Genomic DNA, 16562 nt, shown 5'->3' with positions numbered 1-16562 from the left:
CATAAACAAGATTGAAATCGTTGCTAGCTTTTGGACAACAAACAAACAACACAAATGACAGTGGAAGTTTTTATGTTTCACACATTGATCTTTTTATACATTCACGAATGTCCACAACTTCTGTCTGTCAACATTTCCGTGTTCTTTTTTGACCTGAAAGTCAACAGTCTCTGCTTCCTCAGCATGTTACACTGTGAATCTTAAGCATCCTTAGTCCTGTTACATATTTCTCCAAAAAGTGATTTACCATCAGATTGTAAACTTTGTTCATAATTCCTTTACAGCCATCATAGTGAAGCTAAATGATGTCCATTCACTGTCTAAATTGGATGCTAACAACTGCTTATCTGCTCTTTCCAGCATAAGTGCTCTCGTACCCTTCTTGAATGATTTATTGGCTTTAGTAACCATCATCACTATAATGACATCATGATCACTAATTGCTGTCTTGATACTGACACTTGTCATCAAGACAGGCCTATTTGCAGCCCACATTTCATGTTGGTTGTTGAACCAGCTGCTCAAGACACTTTTCGGAAAATGTGTTCACAAAACTGACTGTCTCTACCACCTGCAATGAATCAATAGATGTCCCAGTCTATACTCAACAGAATAAAGTTGCCTCCAACTAGTATTACATAATCAAAGTATTTCTGCTCTATTGAGCACTTTCTTTTATGAGTCTACAACTGTTATGGTGGAATCGGATGACCAGTATAAACATCCAGTGATTAACTTGAGTTCACCTAGGCCGATTACTCGTGTGCAAATAATTTCGCAGTTAGCCTCAATTTCAAATCAATAGAGACATTTTTTCTTGTTGACTTCAGTTAACATTTCCCCTCCTATGATGTCTAACCTGTCTTTCAGATGTACATTCCATTATTCATTAAATATGTCGGAGCCCTCTACTTCGGCTTTCATCCAGCTCTTAATTCCGAGAGTAATTTTAGTGTGTCAACTTCCCCGGATGGTAGTAAATTCAGGAACTCTGTTATGAATGATTCAGCAATTTACAGTTAAAAATTTGACAGCTGCAGTCCCCTTACTTTGGTTGCAGAATGATTTTGCTCTCTCCATGTCAACTAATGAGTGTTTATCAGAGAAACTCAAACTATCACTTAGCCTTAAAAAAAAAATTCGTGCACTCCACAAGCCTTCTGCTATCTGAGTAAATGCTTACTGTGTATAGTGCACACCTGACCTGCCAAGGAGAATCCTACAGTTCTCAACCTCGTAGCACAGATCCAGAAATCTGCAGCCAATACCATCATAGAATTGAAGGAGCCTCTTGTTGAGGCCATCCACTCACCTCCAAACCAAAGCACCCTGATCAGCTCTGGGTATACCACCCTGCTTGCATCCATCAACAAGGCTAGGGTGACACGGGCCACAACCTGCAGATGACTATACCTTGCACCCCCAATAGCCGTAGGCAGGGCCTCCTCCACATCTTAGATGAGATTCCCCAACAGATGTACCAAGCACATATTCGGTTTCTTTCCAGCCCCTGGACACTATTTTCCTATGCACCTAACATTGGAGGTTTTGATAACCAGTAAACCCCTCACCCTGTGTGCCTGTTTGGGCCCTGATGGAGGAGCTGACGCCTGCCCACCCACAGAGTGAATGGATAAAGCCAGACTTCCAGACCCCACATTGACTTTGACCTTCAAACAATTTGAACTTGTTACAACCTGTCGCTCATCCTGCAGTGAAGGCAGATCCTCAACTTCACGTACACTGTAAGGTGCATTGGTAACAGAGCCTCTGAGTGAAACAAGCGATACCTGTGGTGTCCCATGTGATGCACCAGTCTCTCTGCCACTGCTACACCCTGAGGCAGCAGCCTGCAGTTGGTTGACCCTGGCCTGCACCGTATTCATCTGTTGACAAACTGCAGCCAGCTCCTCCTTCGTCTGTACACAGCAAATGCACACCCTGTCCATCCTGCTACTACTAATTTGAGAATTAAACTGGAAAAGCCCACAGAAAAAGCTAAATATATAACTTGCTGCTCTCCCAATGTGTCACAAGCAGCCACTGGAGCCTAACAGGGCTGTTTCCAACAGTCACAAGTTGCCGAAAACAAATGACAACTGCTCTAGAGAGTGCATCAATCTACCCTACACAATTGATTAAAATGCGGGACTACTCCTTTTAAATATACAAATGTGCATAGGATTTAAGCATGAAACTGTAAAAGCATACAGAAAAGTTAACTACGTAATTTTCTATTGTCCTGTTGTGTCACAAGTGACAGTAGTGTTTTGTTAGTTTGCTAGTTTCCAAGGAAGGAAATTGTCTTGTTTATATACCTGTAGTCTAATCAGCTATTTGGTGAGTGGCTACTTTTACACCTTTTATTGATAATTAGCCATTAAGGAACAAGTAGCCAGCCAAAGAGCAGTCCAGACACCAACAGGCCCATAGTGATGATCCAAAAAGGTGGTGTAGTGAGAAGGTACACTACATGATCAAAAGTATGCTGACACGTGGCTGAAAATGACTTAAAAGTTTGTGGCACCCTCCATCAGTAATATTGGAATTCAGTATGGTGTTGGCCCACCCTTAGCCTTTGACACCTTCCACTCTCGCAGGCATATGTTCAATCAGGTGCTGGGAGGTTTTTTGGGGAATGGCAGCCCATTCTTCACGAAGTGCTGCACTGAGGAGAGGTATTAATGTCACTCAGTGAGGACCGGCATAAAGTCGACATTCCAAAACATCCCAAAGGTGTTCTGTAGGATTCATGTCAGGACTCTGTGCAGGCCAGTCCATTACAGGGATGTTATTGTCGTGTAGCCACTCCACCACAGGCCGTGCATTATGAATAGGTGCTCAATTGTGTTGAAAGATGCAGTCGCCATCCCTGAATTGCTCTTCAACAGTTGGAAGCAAGAAGGTGCTTAAAACATCAATTTAAGCCTGTGCTGTAATAGTGCCGTGCAAAACAACAAGGGGTACAAGCCCCCTCCATGAAAAACATGACCACACAATAACACCACCGCCTCCAGATTTTACTGTTGGCATTACACATGCTGGCAGATGATGTTCACTGAGTATTCGCCATATCCACACCCTGCCATCGGACCGCCACATTGTGTGCCATGATTCGTCACTCCACACAATGTTTTTCCACTTTTCAATCATCCAATGTTTACGCTCCTTACACCAAGCAAGGTGTCAGCGTGATATGTGGCTTATGAGCAGCCGTTTGACCATGAAATCCAAGTCTTCTCACCTCCCGCCTAAAACTGTCGTAGTACTTTCAGTGGCTCCTGATGCAGTTTGGAATTCCTGTGTGATGGTCTGGATAGATGTCTGCCTATTACACATTATGACCCTCTTCAACTGTTGGCAGTCTGTCAGTCAGCAGATGAGGTCGGCCCATATGCTTTTGTGCTGTACATGTCCCTTCACGTTTCCACTTCACTATCACGTCAGAAACAGTTGACCTAGGGATGTTTAGGAGTGTGAAAATCTCGGTACAGACGTATGACACCACATCACCTGACCACATTCGAAGTCCATGAGTTCCGCAGAATGCCCCATTCTGTTCTCTCACGATGTCTAATGACTACTGAGGTCGCTGATATGGAGTACCTGGCAGTAGGTGGGAGCACAATGCACCTAATATGAAAAACGTATGTTTTTGGGGGTGTCCGGATACTTTGGATCACATAGTGTAATTATTGTATTCATGACAAATGCTGTACTGGCTGTAGGTGGTAGAGCTGAGCTCTGTATTTGCAAATCATAGCTGGAGATGTTGCCCAAGAGTTGTGGCAGGATCAGTATTTATTGTTCCATCTGGGGCCTCATAATGTGATAACTTGAGGACTTAGATTTCGCATCATGATATTTTGGTGGTCTTCATATTTGGTAATATATGTGTTTGAGTAACTGTTTTTTTTTTTATTTTATTTCGTTTTTTAATCAAGAATTAGAATCCTTCCTGTGTGTGGTCTTTCCTTGATGGTAATCTGTGGACTACCAGCATAGTGTCTTCTGCCGTAGCACAAAGTTTCCCGGCGTTGTGTATCAGGCTGTCTGACATGGCTTGTAGTAATGCCTTTCATAGATGAACAAGCACTATATTGCATGCAGATATAATATGTTGTGGCATGGCTGCAGTACTTTGGCAGTATGTATACCATTTACATTAAGGATATTTTATATTAAGGGTGATAATACTTAGCCCTAAAACTCATTTACACGCATCTCGAGCAGTGGCGGGATCTTTGAGAATTATGAAAAACATTGTGTCATGGTGGCCCTATATGGAATGAACTTTGGAGGACAGCAAAGAAATGTCATGCATGGCATATCAGTGGGAGTCCACTGTGGCCCCACTGAGCAGAAGTCTTAAATGTAGTGATTCTGACTGTATGTTATTGCATTTGGTGGAAGCAAAATGACATAGTACACACATACATAGGACGTTAAATGTCACTGGATATTTGACAGATTATAGGCTATCTGCTGGCAGCGTGAGAGAGACTAGAGCCACTGCCCCCCCCCCCCTTTCCCCCGTAGCTGACCTGGTGAATAGCAAAGCACATCGTGCATCATGGAACGACCAGACTACTCTCCAAACCAAACAATTTGACTGAATGTGCATGATACACACTGTGCCAAATGGCTGCAGCCATAAAGCCACCACAACAGACCATATCTGTCTGCTATACTGTATAGTGCTTGTCCATCTGTGGGAGGTGTTACTACAAGTCATGTCAGACAACCTGATACACAATATGGGAAACCATTATGCAAGGGCATAGCACACTATATTGACAGTGTGCGTGTCACCATATCTTACATTTGTTTCATTGTGCCAAGTGTCACCCTGTTACCAGCCCTGGCAACAGTGCTCATACTGTTATTACCTTTCTCCCATGTTATTTCATGAATTTTGAAGTTCTTGTAAGTTATGGATATAAGTGTATTTTTTATTAGTAGTTTTTGTTCATCTCTAGTGTCTCTTCTTAGACTGAATAAGTTTTCCATTGCGGTAGTGGACTGAAATGTAATTATCTGCATTACTTTATCCGTAATGATGGGAGAACTCCACAAATTTGTAGAATTTTGACAGTAAAATAGGTTTATTGAACTGTAACTATTTTTGGGCCTAACCCCATATTTAGAAGACACCAAGCATTTCATATACAAATTACATGTTGTCCCTCATGTAGAGAAAGCCCTCATTTTCTAAAACAGGACAGATATAAAATACCCACTATGTTCCATTTTCACTGGAAAGAATGTATCTTGTGCAAATTGCATATTGTTGTCATGCAGGGAAAGTATTTTTCCTGCAAGTCAACATGGAGCACTGGAAACATTATATAATCTGTATTATTTTAGGAATATAATGCAGTCTCCATGAAAAATGACATATAATTTGCATAAGAAATATATCTCACTACCTGAAGATTGTCTTGTGACAAAAACAAGCGATGACTGAAAAAGTCATTCTTTCTCTCAGTTTGTGATTATTTGCATTCTTTTCTCATCATAAATATTTAAGCTTTGAGGTGCTTAAGTAGAGAACCACCTGCCAATGCCAGAAAATCCACATGTTGAAACATCTTTGTTGTCAATTTCAAATCCATAATCTGCAAAATGATTGGAGATTGTTTCAGCAGTTGTTTCAGCTAGTTTCAAATACAAGCCAGATAAAATTTGGTAATGATCTTAGAAATTTTTAAACCTATTTACAGTGTGAGGGCTTTGAATTGCCCAATCCCATTGCAAGACATTTAAAAAAAATTATACATAGTGTTGCAAAAGTTAGGTAGAAAGTCATCCCTCACAAAATTGGGCTATGAACTAAATCTTTATACACTTTCTTGCAAATTACTCATGAATGTGTACATAGTACCCCAAATTCAATTTTCTTATTATTTCAGTTGAGAAACTGTGTGTGTTCATCACTTGTGAAACAGCTTTTCGACCCATCAGAGGAACTATTCATATTAGTTAAGGAAATCTTTTTCTGACATTCCAGTGGTTCTTAATTGGAGAACTGGTTACTGGTTCCAGTGTTCAGATAATTTTGTTTTCCCTTTCTTCGCACTGGTGCTTTCAAATTTCAGCAATGAATACTGGCTCTCCAATACCCTTAATATCTCCTCCCTGCTCTCTCTCTCTCTCTCTCTCTCTCTCTCTCTCTCTCTCTCTCTCTCTCTCTCTCTCTCTCTCTCTCCCCCCCCCTCTTCCCTCCCCCCATTTCACCTCCTCCCTCCCCCCCCGCCCCCCTCTGCCACCTCTTTGTTGGGGGGGGTTATGTGCATGTTCATTCCAATTGCACCTGTCACAGTTGCCAGTAGCTCATTTTTGGTATTACCCTGAGCTAAGTCTGAACTTTAGTCCATTGATTCTTTTTCTTTATACAGGGTGGCGCAGATGGATCGGGTGGTTTTGAAGTGGACTGTACGTCTGGAGGGGGGGAGCCAGGTGTTCGGCGACTTCGTCCTGTGGTGGGGGGGGACGGGAAGTTTCAGTTGCAGGCTGGCAGTCAGTCGCGATGGCTACGTGGTCCGTTGAACATCGTGTTTTCGCAGTGAAAGAGTTCATACGCAATAACGAGTCAATTGTTGCTGTGACCCGTGCCTTTTGCCGGCGTTTCAACATCCCACCTCGCGGTAGTGTTCCTAAGCGAGATACGATATTGAGTTGGGTGCATAATTTCCGCACTACTGGTTCATGTGCTCCAAAATGGACGCCTAGACCGCCAACAATAACAACGCCTGAGAATGTGGAGCGTGTGAGACGCGATGTCACTGCGAGCCCACGTCGATCAACGAGACGTCGTGCTCAAGCTCTTGGAATGTCACGTCGGAGCCTTCAAAGGATTCTTAACGAAGAACTGAAATTCCACCCCTATAAAATCCTGTTGGTACAGAAGATTCTCCCAACAGACCATCTTCAAAGGCTTCAGTTTAGCCAACAGATGTTGGAGTTATTGGAAGATGTAAACCTGATTATCATGATGTCTGACGAGGCTCACTTTCACATTAACGGATACGTAAACAAGCAAAATTGCCGTTACTGGGCCGACACTAACCCAAGAGATCTACACCAACGGCCTCTCCATAGTGACAAAGTGACGGTTTGGTGTGGGGTTTCTAAGGTAGGGATAATTGGTCCTTACTTTTTTGAAAATGAAAGGGAGCAGGCGGTTACTGTTAATTCGCAGCGTTATGTGAACATGATTGAAGATTTTCTTCTCCCACAACTTGAAGAGAACAATTACGACATGGGCAATATGTGGTTCCAACAAGACGGGGCAACTGCACATACCGCTAGGATATCAATGCAAGCTGTACGCGCTCTGTTCCCTGGCCGTTTGATTTCCCGTAATGGAGATGTCCATTGGCCCCCTCGCTCGCCGGACCTCACGGTATGTGACTTTTTCTTATGGGGCTATTTAAAAGCAAGGGTCTACATGAACAAACCCCGGACCATTCAGGAGTTGAAGGCAGCAATTCACACCGAAATCACATCAATTCCTGGTGATGTGCTTGAGCGGGCAATGCGGAACGTTAAGGACCGACTCCAAGAATGCGTCGCTCGAGAAGGAGGGCATTTGATGGATGTAATTTTTAAAAACTAACATTACTATTTTTTTGTTAATAAACTTCCATTGTAACTACACGTTTTGCACTTTATTTCAATCCAATACCTTTACAATTGACAGTTTGACAAGTATTTTAAAACCACCCGATCCATCTGCGCCACCCTGTATAGTGGCTAGAATGACTTAGTCTTCCATTCAGTGTCTGCACATCTGTATCTTTGCTTGAGTGTGATATTATGTATTTTTTTCCCTCCTAAGTAAAACAATTGCTTATTTTTTTTAAATCTGGAAAGCTGAAGATTCAGCTGTGTTTCAAAATCTTTTTGGCTGTTACATCAGCTTCAGCCTTTGCAACAACTAATATGTAAACACTTCTCTTCTATTGGAAATATAGACAGCTACATAGCCATACTATTGAACATCCTGTTTTAGATACTTTCAGGGTACTGTTGCCCAGTGTTATGGTGACATTATTGCATCTGATTATTGTTATTGACCTTTATATTGGCATGGAAAATTCGTGCATGCTTTAGTCAGCTTGGCATGAATTTTCTTACTATTATGAAGAGTAATCTGTTTTGTTATAAGTCTGTATCTTGTGTCCTTTTTTAAGCAGACTACTCAGCTGTGGTGTATATGCTTGTGCTCTGATAGCTAATGTTGAATAGCTCTAACATCAACATTGATTTCACTTGCCCCTTTGACACACTCAAGGTGATCTTTAAGGTAATGTGTCCTGCTAGGCGCTTGCAAGATGAAAGTGCTGTTCGGAAAAGCTGTTAATTATTGGTGTAATAATTTGTGTTGTTGCCTTCAAACTGAAGATTGATTTGATGCAGCTCTTCACGCTAGTCCATTCTGTCTCTCTTCATCTCTGTGTAATTACTGCAGAATTTGTATGTAAAGTAAATGCCAAATAATTGAAACTGATAATCTTTCCTTAGCAACTTTCCAGTACAGTACATTGGCATTCTGTCCAGTGCAGTTTGGTAAAATATATTTTCTTTACTCAGATTTTTGTTTTTCTATAAACACTTTACGAGAAGGGGGGGAGGGAGAGGGGGGGGGAGAGAGGGAGAGAGAGAGAGAGAGAGAGAGAGAGAGAGAGAGAGAGAGATATGGAGGGTCTTCAAATTTTCCTTAATATCAAGGTGATCAAGAAGTTTCTGTTCATAGGGTGCACAGTTCAGATACAGTATGCGAATCAGGCAAAATCACTGTGACCATTTAGCCAATCATCCCACCAACGCACTGGGTTGAATATACCTGTTTGTAAAACACCCTGTCCTGCTGTGTGAAGAAGTCTGTAACTGCCTGCTGCATATCATTCATCTGGCAGAAATCATCAACCCTTCAAGGTCGTTTTTAAGGGACCGAAGGCATGATAATCGCATGGGGAAAGATCAGGACTATATGGAAAGTGGCTGAGTGTCTCGCATTTGAGTGGGCATAACTTCTGCATTACGACTTTTGTGATATGGGGATGTGCGTTGTTATGAATTGGCAGCACCTCTGTGCACCATTCACAGTGATGGTTTTTGATAGACATGCTGCCCCCATACACATTCTTAAGTCTCTGATGGATTTCTACTGGTGTCTTGTCATTCAGAGCCAAGAAAATGAAATGAAATGTCATGTGGCTAGGGCCTCCCAACGGGTAGACCAGTCCCTGGTCCAAGCCTTTTGAGTTGATGCCACTTTGGTGACTTGTGTGTTGATGGGAATGATATGAAGATGAGGAGGAAAATACGACACCCAGTCCCTAAGTGGAGAAAATCTCCAACCCAGCCGGGAATCTATCCTGGGCCCCTTGGTATGACAGTCCGCTGACCACTCAGCTATCAGGGTGGACTCGGAGCCAAGGAAAGAATAACAGCATATTTGCTTATACCATTGCCATAGTTCATGTTTCCACATTTACTGCATGCGCATCAGAAAGATACGAATGCCACACTAATCTCATGCCTACACGTCAGTGCTTATATACCCACATCAGAGTTATGCTATGTTGCATATACGCTGCAACAGTGTCCTCAAACAGAAATGTTTTCATGATCACCCCTTATATTTTGCTGTGGTTGATACTGACAGAGCAAGAAAAGAGCAGTGTGTTATGTTAGCCAAAATATTTTCTAACATAATCATGAAAACCAATTCAACCTGTGTCACACTGAAACATGTTTTATTTTTTTCCATTTCCTTGTAATTGGGAATGTGATCTTGATTTTTGTGTGAGAAGACAGGGAAAAGCTGTAACTGTGTAATGAGAATAGATGTGTATTAGGTGTGCAGTCAAACTAATTTTGTAATTAGGCTAATGATTGAAATTCATTAAAAAAATTTTGCAATAATTGGTACACAGTTAATGAAACTTTAAAATAATAGAAGTAGATCATGCCCTGGTAGAATAAACATGAAAATAGAATCTATGACTTGTAGATATTTTCTTTTGAGGTTTCAGTATAAGCAGTACTTATGGGAAATGGTCGCAAAAATTAAAATAGCATTTTTTCCCCTTTTTCCTTGCTTTCAGCTCACTGCCAGCATGTCTTTGAAGTATGCTGGCCATGTGGGAATGTTGTATGCTTTTTCTTTGATAATAGTTCATTTCTTCAATCATTATCCGTCACAGTTATGATAACAGTCATTTCTTTGTGGTGGCTAGTTTCAGACAATCGTCTTTGTTCTCAAACCAAGGACTTGTGTAATAATACAGTTCCCATCAATGTACATGTGAGTAACCAGATGTGCATTATTCCTCACCATTAGCCATTACATAGATACAACATGATAAACCTCATATGAGCATACAGTATGAGTTATTTCCAATCGAATGGAGCAAACTGAAGCTACTCTAGTCACTTTGTAACCTCTTCAGAGGTCTCTAGAAGTAATACTTCAGAGCCTCACATGCAGTTGTTTGTGAGGTTGTGCCACATCACTGGTAGCGACATAAACATCACAATTAGTATGATCCTGTTGGCAATATGTAGCAACATTTGAACTGGGAGATTATTTCAAATCTAACTGTGCTTGGTGAGTCAACAAACAGTTAAATGTTTAATACAGTCATCTAAACGCAGGCAGTTGTATCATAATAGAACAGATACATGAATTACTCGTAGTGCAGTGGATTTAGATTTAGAAAGAGACAATGATACAGGAATTGAGAATCTTGTTGCAACTGAAATGGTATTCTGTTCAAAAGCAGAATATCACCTGACAAATAAATGGTTTGAGTAGATACAATGACAGACCAGCATGTGAGTGAACACCAGCACCAAAATTCAACTGGTAGACAAAAGTCAGTAATATTATACTAAGCGTGTTGGAATCGAATTTAAACCACTAGGTAGATAGTGTACAAGATACAGAACTTAGGTATCGTAGTTTCAGAAATTTAACAGTGAACAGACGTTCAGTCATATGTGGTCTTCATAATACTTATATAATTACATAATTCTTTCTGAAGTTGAGAATTTAAGGAATGAACAGTATTTAAAGAAGAAAGTTCCATATTCTTTGTACAATGTAAATAAAAACGACTCTCTGAAAATTAGTTTACAAACACTAGCAGCATAACTGGTAATAGAAAATGTTTTGAGAGAAATATGGACTTTATATTGTAGGAAATAGTTGGACACATTTTGCAGAGCACATTGAGTTTCACAGGCAGTATGGGCTAGCATTATCCTGTTGGAACAACACATCACCTTCCTGCTGCAAGAACAGGAAAACAATAGGTCTAACAACATTCTGCATGTGCCAAGCACTGGTTAGCGGCCCCTCCAGAAACACCAAAGGTGAACGAGAGTTGTAGCTTATCACACCTCAGACATTAAGACCTGGGGTGGGGCCAGTGTGCCTTGGGTGAATGCACTCTGTGAGACAGCATTCACCAGGTCTACGTCATACGCACAAACGACCATCACCTGCATGCAGGCAGAATCTGCTTTCGTCGCTGAAGACCAGGGCATGCCATTCCATCTTCCAAGTGATCCTCTGAAGGCACCAGTCGAGCCGTGCACGTTGATGCTGTGGTGAGAGGGAAGACGGGTTGGAGGTGTGCATTCCCATATTCCTACTTCTAATAACCAGTTCACAAAAGTTCATGTTGACATGTCTGGGCTCACAAACCCTCTCATGTCTTCTGTGATAGCTATCTGCCACTGCTGTCCTTACAGTACAATGATCCTTCTGGGCATCTGTGCTGTGTGGACATCCAGAACCATGTTTGCATGTGAGAGAATGTTCATGTGACCACTGACCAGTATTGTTGCACATCTGATGCAGCATGTCCAACTTCAGTGGCAATTCTCCAAAAGAACCATGCGGCCACTCAGAAGGCTACAATTTGACCCCTTTAAAACTCAACTCAGTTGCCTGTAGGAAGCACGAGAGTGTCTCAGTGGTATGGTTGCCTGTGTGCTTCACATGTTTTCACCAAATTGAGCCTTCTGCCTGTGAGCATTTCCTGTTAGAGGATATACACAGATGGCACTCTGGTAGCTATGCCACCACGCTGTTTTTGGTGGATGACATTTAAAACATTTTCAATACATCAACTCGCCTTCAGGTGGCATATGCCATCATCAGATTTTTCATCAGACCAAATTTGAAGTCACCTTTCCATGTGTACTGTTTCTTCCTTTTCTGCTAGTTTGCATTAGGTCAACACAGTTATTCCTTGAAATAACACATTATGTCTTTGTACCCAGAGATTGAAAAGCTGTGTAGAATAAAATGAACTATTTCGTTATGTTCCAAATTATGTATGTCTTTGGGATATTTCTCATATATTCTAATTATATTCTTGGCAGATCATACACCACCATAATCACTTTTTGCTATAGATGGCTTTTCTTTTTTCTTACGTGATATTTTTAGTTTTAATTTGTTCTGTTAAATTATTTGTTGAGTAAGCCATGGACATAATGACTAAGCATACTTTAGCTTGTAACGAATAAGGAATGTTCTGAATTTTATAAGCTAATCAAGAACAATTTCTTGAGCTTTAAAATGCAAAAGTAATGGAAATTAGTCTTTATTTATTTCCCAGTAATTACAATATTATATATTTATGGAAATTTTGTAAATACACTACATATTTTTGTGTGTTTTACTTAATCTTATTATTAACAGCTTTTTTTGTGTGTGTAATGTTTCTCACTGTGTGCTTTCCGCATGTTTTCTGTTTAAACAGTGACAACAAATAAGAATGCTTTGATTGTCACTCAGTGTAATTTATTAAACATTCTTCAGACACATTGCTCTCAGTGTACAAATTACCTTTATTTTCTTTGTTTAAATATATGAGTACTGTCATTTGAATAACTATCATTTTTATATCCTTTAGTTTAGTTATTAGTTCCTACTGATCAAGTAACTTTCATGTACCATAAATGATTTTGTTAATGGGAAGAAGAAGAAATTTTGATTCAGATAGTGTAGAAATATCAGTTTTTATTAGTGTGATCCAATGTCATTGTATTTTGCTGTTTAGTTAGATTTTCTTTGCGTATTTTGTTTCTTGTAATTTAGTATCATTATAAGAAACACACTGTATTGAAAACAAATGTGGGTTATCAGAGGGTTATATCTTCTAGTGTAGAAGAAAAAAAAGTGTAGTCCATAATAAACAAGACATAGTTTACAAGTATGTAACATTGTGAAAGTAATTGTAATATTAAGATATTTCAGTTTATGGATCTGTCACCAGTAATTGTCTGGGCCTAACCCTGTAACTAATCAGGAAGAAATACTTATCGCTGATAGTTTGAAGGTTATACATGTACTTTATATGTAATTTTATTTGTACTTAATGAGTTTACTGTTACAAGAAATTAAGTTCATAGCAAGTTTCTTATATTTGTTACGCGCTACTGTATGCATAGTATTCATGTGTAAGCTGTTTTTACATTTAGGCGATTAAAATTTGTGGGAACTACTAGTTGTAGATTTTAATGTCTTAGTTTTCATGCATCCTAGCATGCAGACTGTGCATGAGATTGGTAGCAGGTTGCCAGATAAATCCAAAGCAATGATCGTACTCACATTTACACATTATTCGTGGTAATCATGCATTCTGCAATTTTGGTGTTGTTTTTAGCTAAATTTGAAGTTTTTATCAATATTAAGAATAGTTTATGATCTGTGTTCACATATAATTAATAGAGCAATTTACATGTTTTCCAGAGCCACTGTTGAACTAAGTCAGGTGACCAAAAAAGGAAAAGTTGGAATGGTATGTATAGCACAAATTTCAAATAATAATAATATACCTCTCTAAAAGAACCTTGATCTCAGCTTGAATGACTGCTATGTTATCTTATCTATCATGTTATTTACTATGGTAGTAACAAGTGAATTTAAGGAAAATTAGTATTTTCTAATGTGTAAATAGAAGATAAAAGTATCAGTTATTATTAAATTGGTTGGGGTGTCAGAATAAAGTTTAAAATGATTTGCTATGTAACTCTATACAGAGGGCTATTTAGTGGTGTGCAGCCTCTACAGAACTTCATGATGACTGAACTGTGCTTTTGTTTCCCTATCCCTGCCCCTTCTCCCCCGCCCTCAAATCCCAAATTTCCTTATAGTAGTAGTTCCCATTGTTAGTGCCTTAATGTGCTAATTTGTATGCATTGGGAGGTTAAATAATGTGTCATTTAATTTTTATGTCATATACTGTATTTATATTTGATAATATAATGAAAAGGATAGTTGCTACTCACCATATAGCAGAGATACTGAGTCTCAGATAGGCACAACAAAGTCACTATCAAACAAAGCTTTTGGCCAAACAGGCATTCATCAGAATAAATGAGACACACACACACAGGCTGCCAAGGCCACACTGTGAGCAGCAGCGCATGATGGGAGAAGCAGCTGAGTGGTGGGGATAAGGAGTAGGCTGTGGCAGCCAGAGGAAGGTATAGTAGGGTAGGGGTAGGGGACGGTAAAGTGCTGCTTGAGGGAGCATATAGGAATAAAGTGGGAAGAGATTAGGGCAGCTAGATGTAGATGAGATGTTAGGCAGAGGGGTCGGGAGGGATGGGTGGGTGGGGTGGCAGCGGAAAAGGAGAGAAGTAAAAGGACTGTGGGTGGGTTGGTGGAATAGAGGGCTGTGTAGTGCTGTAATGGGAACAGGGAAGGTTATAGGTGGGTAAGGAAAATTACTAATGAAGATTGAGGGAAAGAGGGTTACAGGAACATAGGATATATTACGTTTCCACTGTAGGGACTGGGGGAAGGAGAGAAGGTCTAATAAGTCCTGCATTATTGAATTTAGGAGTGGGGCAAAAGGTGAGGCCTTTGAGAAGGACTGATACTTTTGTGGACCTTAGGCTTTTGGAGGAATGGTTCATGACTGTGTTTCGGGTCTCTTTGGGTTCTTGATTCTGTATGGTGGTAGAAGGTAGTTTTTGAGGGTGGGGTAAATGTCGTAGGTCTGCAAGGCAGGGTTCGTCAGCTGTGAGGGGATGTGGAGGAGGTTTGGATGCTGTTATAGAGGCAGTGGACAGTGGTGGTCCAAAGTGGGAGTAGGAAGTGAGCAGGGTGGAGAGTTTTGAGTTGGCATTTTGCATGCTGCTCTAGTTCCCGGAGGGCAAGAGTTTCATCGTGTGATATGGAATCCAGGAATCTGGGATTGTATACCAAGAGAATTTTACAGGTGGAGAGGAGGTATTGCAGGGTGGTTTGGGCCTGATTGATATGGTTTTGCAGGACTGTGTTGATGAGGGTTACGGACTGGCAAAATCTGAACAGATGGAGGTCATTGTGGAAGGGGAGGTTGCATCCTGAGATGGGTAATGTGATGGTAAAGCCATTTGGGGAGATACTATGAGACAAGCAACACTGCAGAAAAAGTATGTGGGACTGGGTTCTGGTTAGGGATAAGGAAACATTTCTGTGTGGAGCAGATGGATGGAGCCAAGGATTAATAGTGGAGGATAAAAACGTGTAAAAACACTTAAATAATGTAGAAATACGTCTGAAAAAATACACCAAACATGGGGAAAAATTGTGAAAAGGATGAAACAGATGAAGTATGTGGAAACAAGCTGAAATTTCAGGGAGTAGGCCAATGGTGAAAGGCAAAAACCAACAGAAATCAACATGAAAACTGAGAGATCAAAGAAAAAATAAATAAAAAGATTGTAATGTGGATCTTAGATCTGTGAAGAAGGGGGCTGAATATGACCAGATTAGGTGACGTATGGGATAGGTCTTGCATCTATGTCTATTACAGGGATATGAACCATGAGGCAAGGGGTTAGGAGCGGGAGTTGTGTATGGGTGGAAAAGGATAGTGTGTGGGTTCAGTGGGCAGCGGAATACCATTGTGGGAGGGGTGGGAAGGATAGTGGGTAAGACATTTCTCATTTCAGGGCATGACAAAAGGTAATAGAGACCCTGGCAGAGAATGTGATTCAGTTGCTCCAGTCCTGGGTGGTACTGAGTCACGAGGGTAATGCTCCTCTGCAGCCAGACAGTAGGACTTTGGGAAGTGGTCGGTGACTGGAGAGAGAAGGTGCAGATCTGTTTTTGTACAAGGTTGGGAGTGTAATTACAGTCTGTGAAGGCCTCAGTGAAACCCTTGGTGTATTTTGAGAGGGACTGCTCATCACTACAGATACAGCAGCCATGGGTGGCTAGACTAGTGGAAGGGACTTCTTGGTAATGAATGGGTGGCAGCTGCCGAAATGGTGGCATTGCTGGTGGTTAGTAGGTGCTGGTGGTTGTTTTTATGTTGTAACACTGGACTTTCATTGCTGAACTGACTGTAAGCTAATTAAATGAGAGAGATCTCGTGTTACATCTTAACAGACACATGTAGTTTGAGAAATATATCTGGGCATAACATGGCAAAGCAATATGAAATGGAATGATCATGTGAGGATTGTAGTAATAAAGGTGAATGGTTGACTTCGTTTATTGGGAGAATTCTAGGAAAGTGTAATTCACCTGTACAGGAGAC

At 40.7% G+C, this 16562-nt stretch overlaps 1 protein-coding gene across 3 annotated transcripts in view; it reads left to right on the top strand.

The window, feature by feature from the left end:
* The window catches only part of LOC126248759 (extended synaptotagmin-2-B), a 163675-nt gene that overhangs the window by 105650 nt on the left and 41463 nt on the right, over positions 1-16562 (top strand). For all 3 annotated transcript variants that reach the window (XM_049950110.1, XM_049950112.1, XM_049950111.1), the window contains one exon: positions 13778-13826. In XM_049950110.1, the coding sequence (XP_049806067.1) occupies positions 13778-13826 (49 nt within the window). The remainder of the gene's footprint in view (positions 1-13777; positions 13827-16562) is intronic.

This window comes from Schistocerca nitens, chromosome 3 (assembly GCF_023898315.1).
Source record: "Schistocerca nitens isolate TAMUIC-IGC-003100 chromosome 3, iqSchNite1.1, whole genome shotgun sequence".
Classification (NCBI taxonomy): Eukaryota; Metazoa; Arthropoda; class Insecta; order Orthoptera; family Acrididae; genus Schistocerca; species Schistocerca nitens.
The sequence above is the reverse complement of the archived record's forward strand: the minus strand, read 5'-3'. Positions and strand labels throughout refer to the sequence as shown.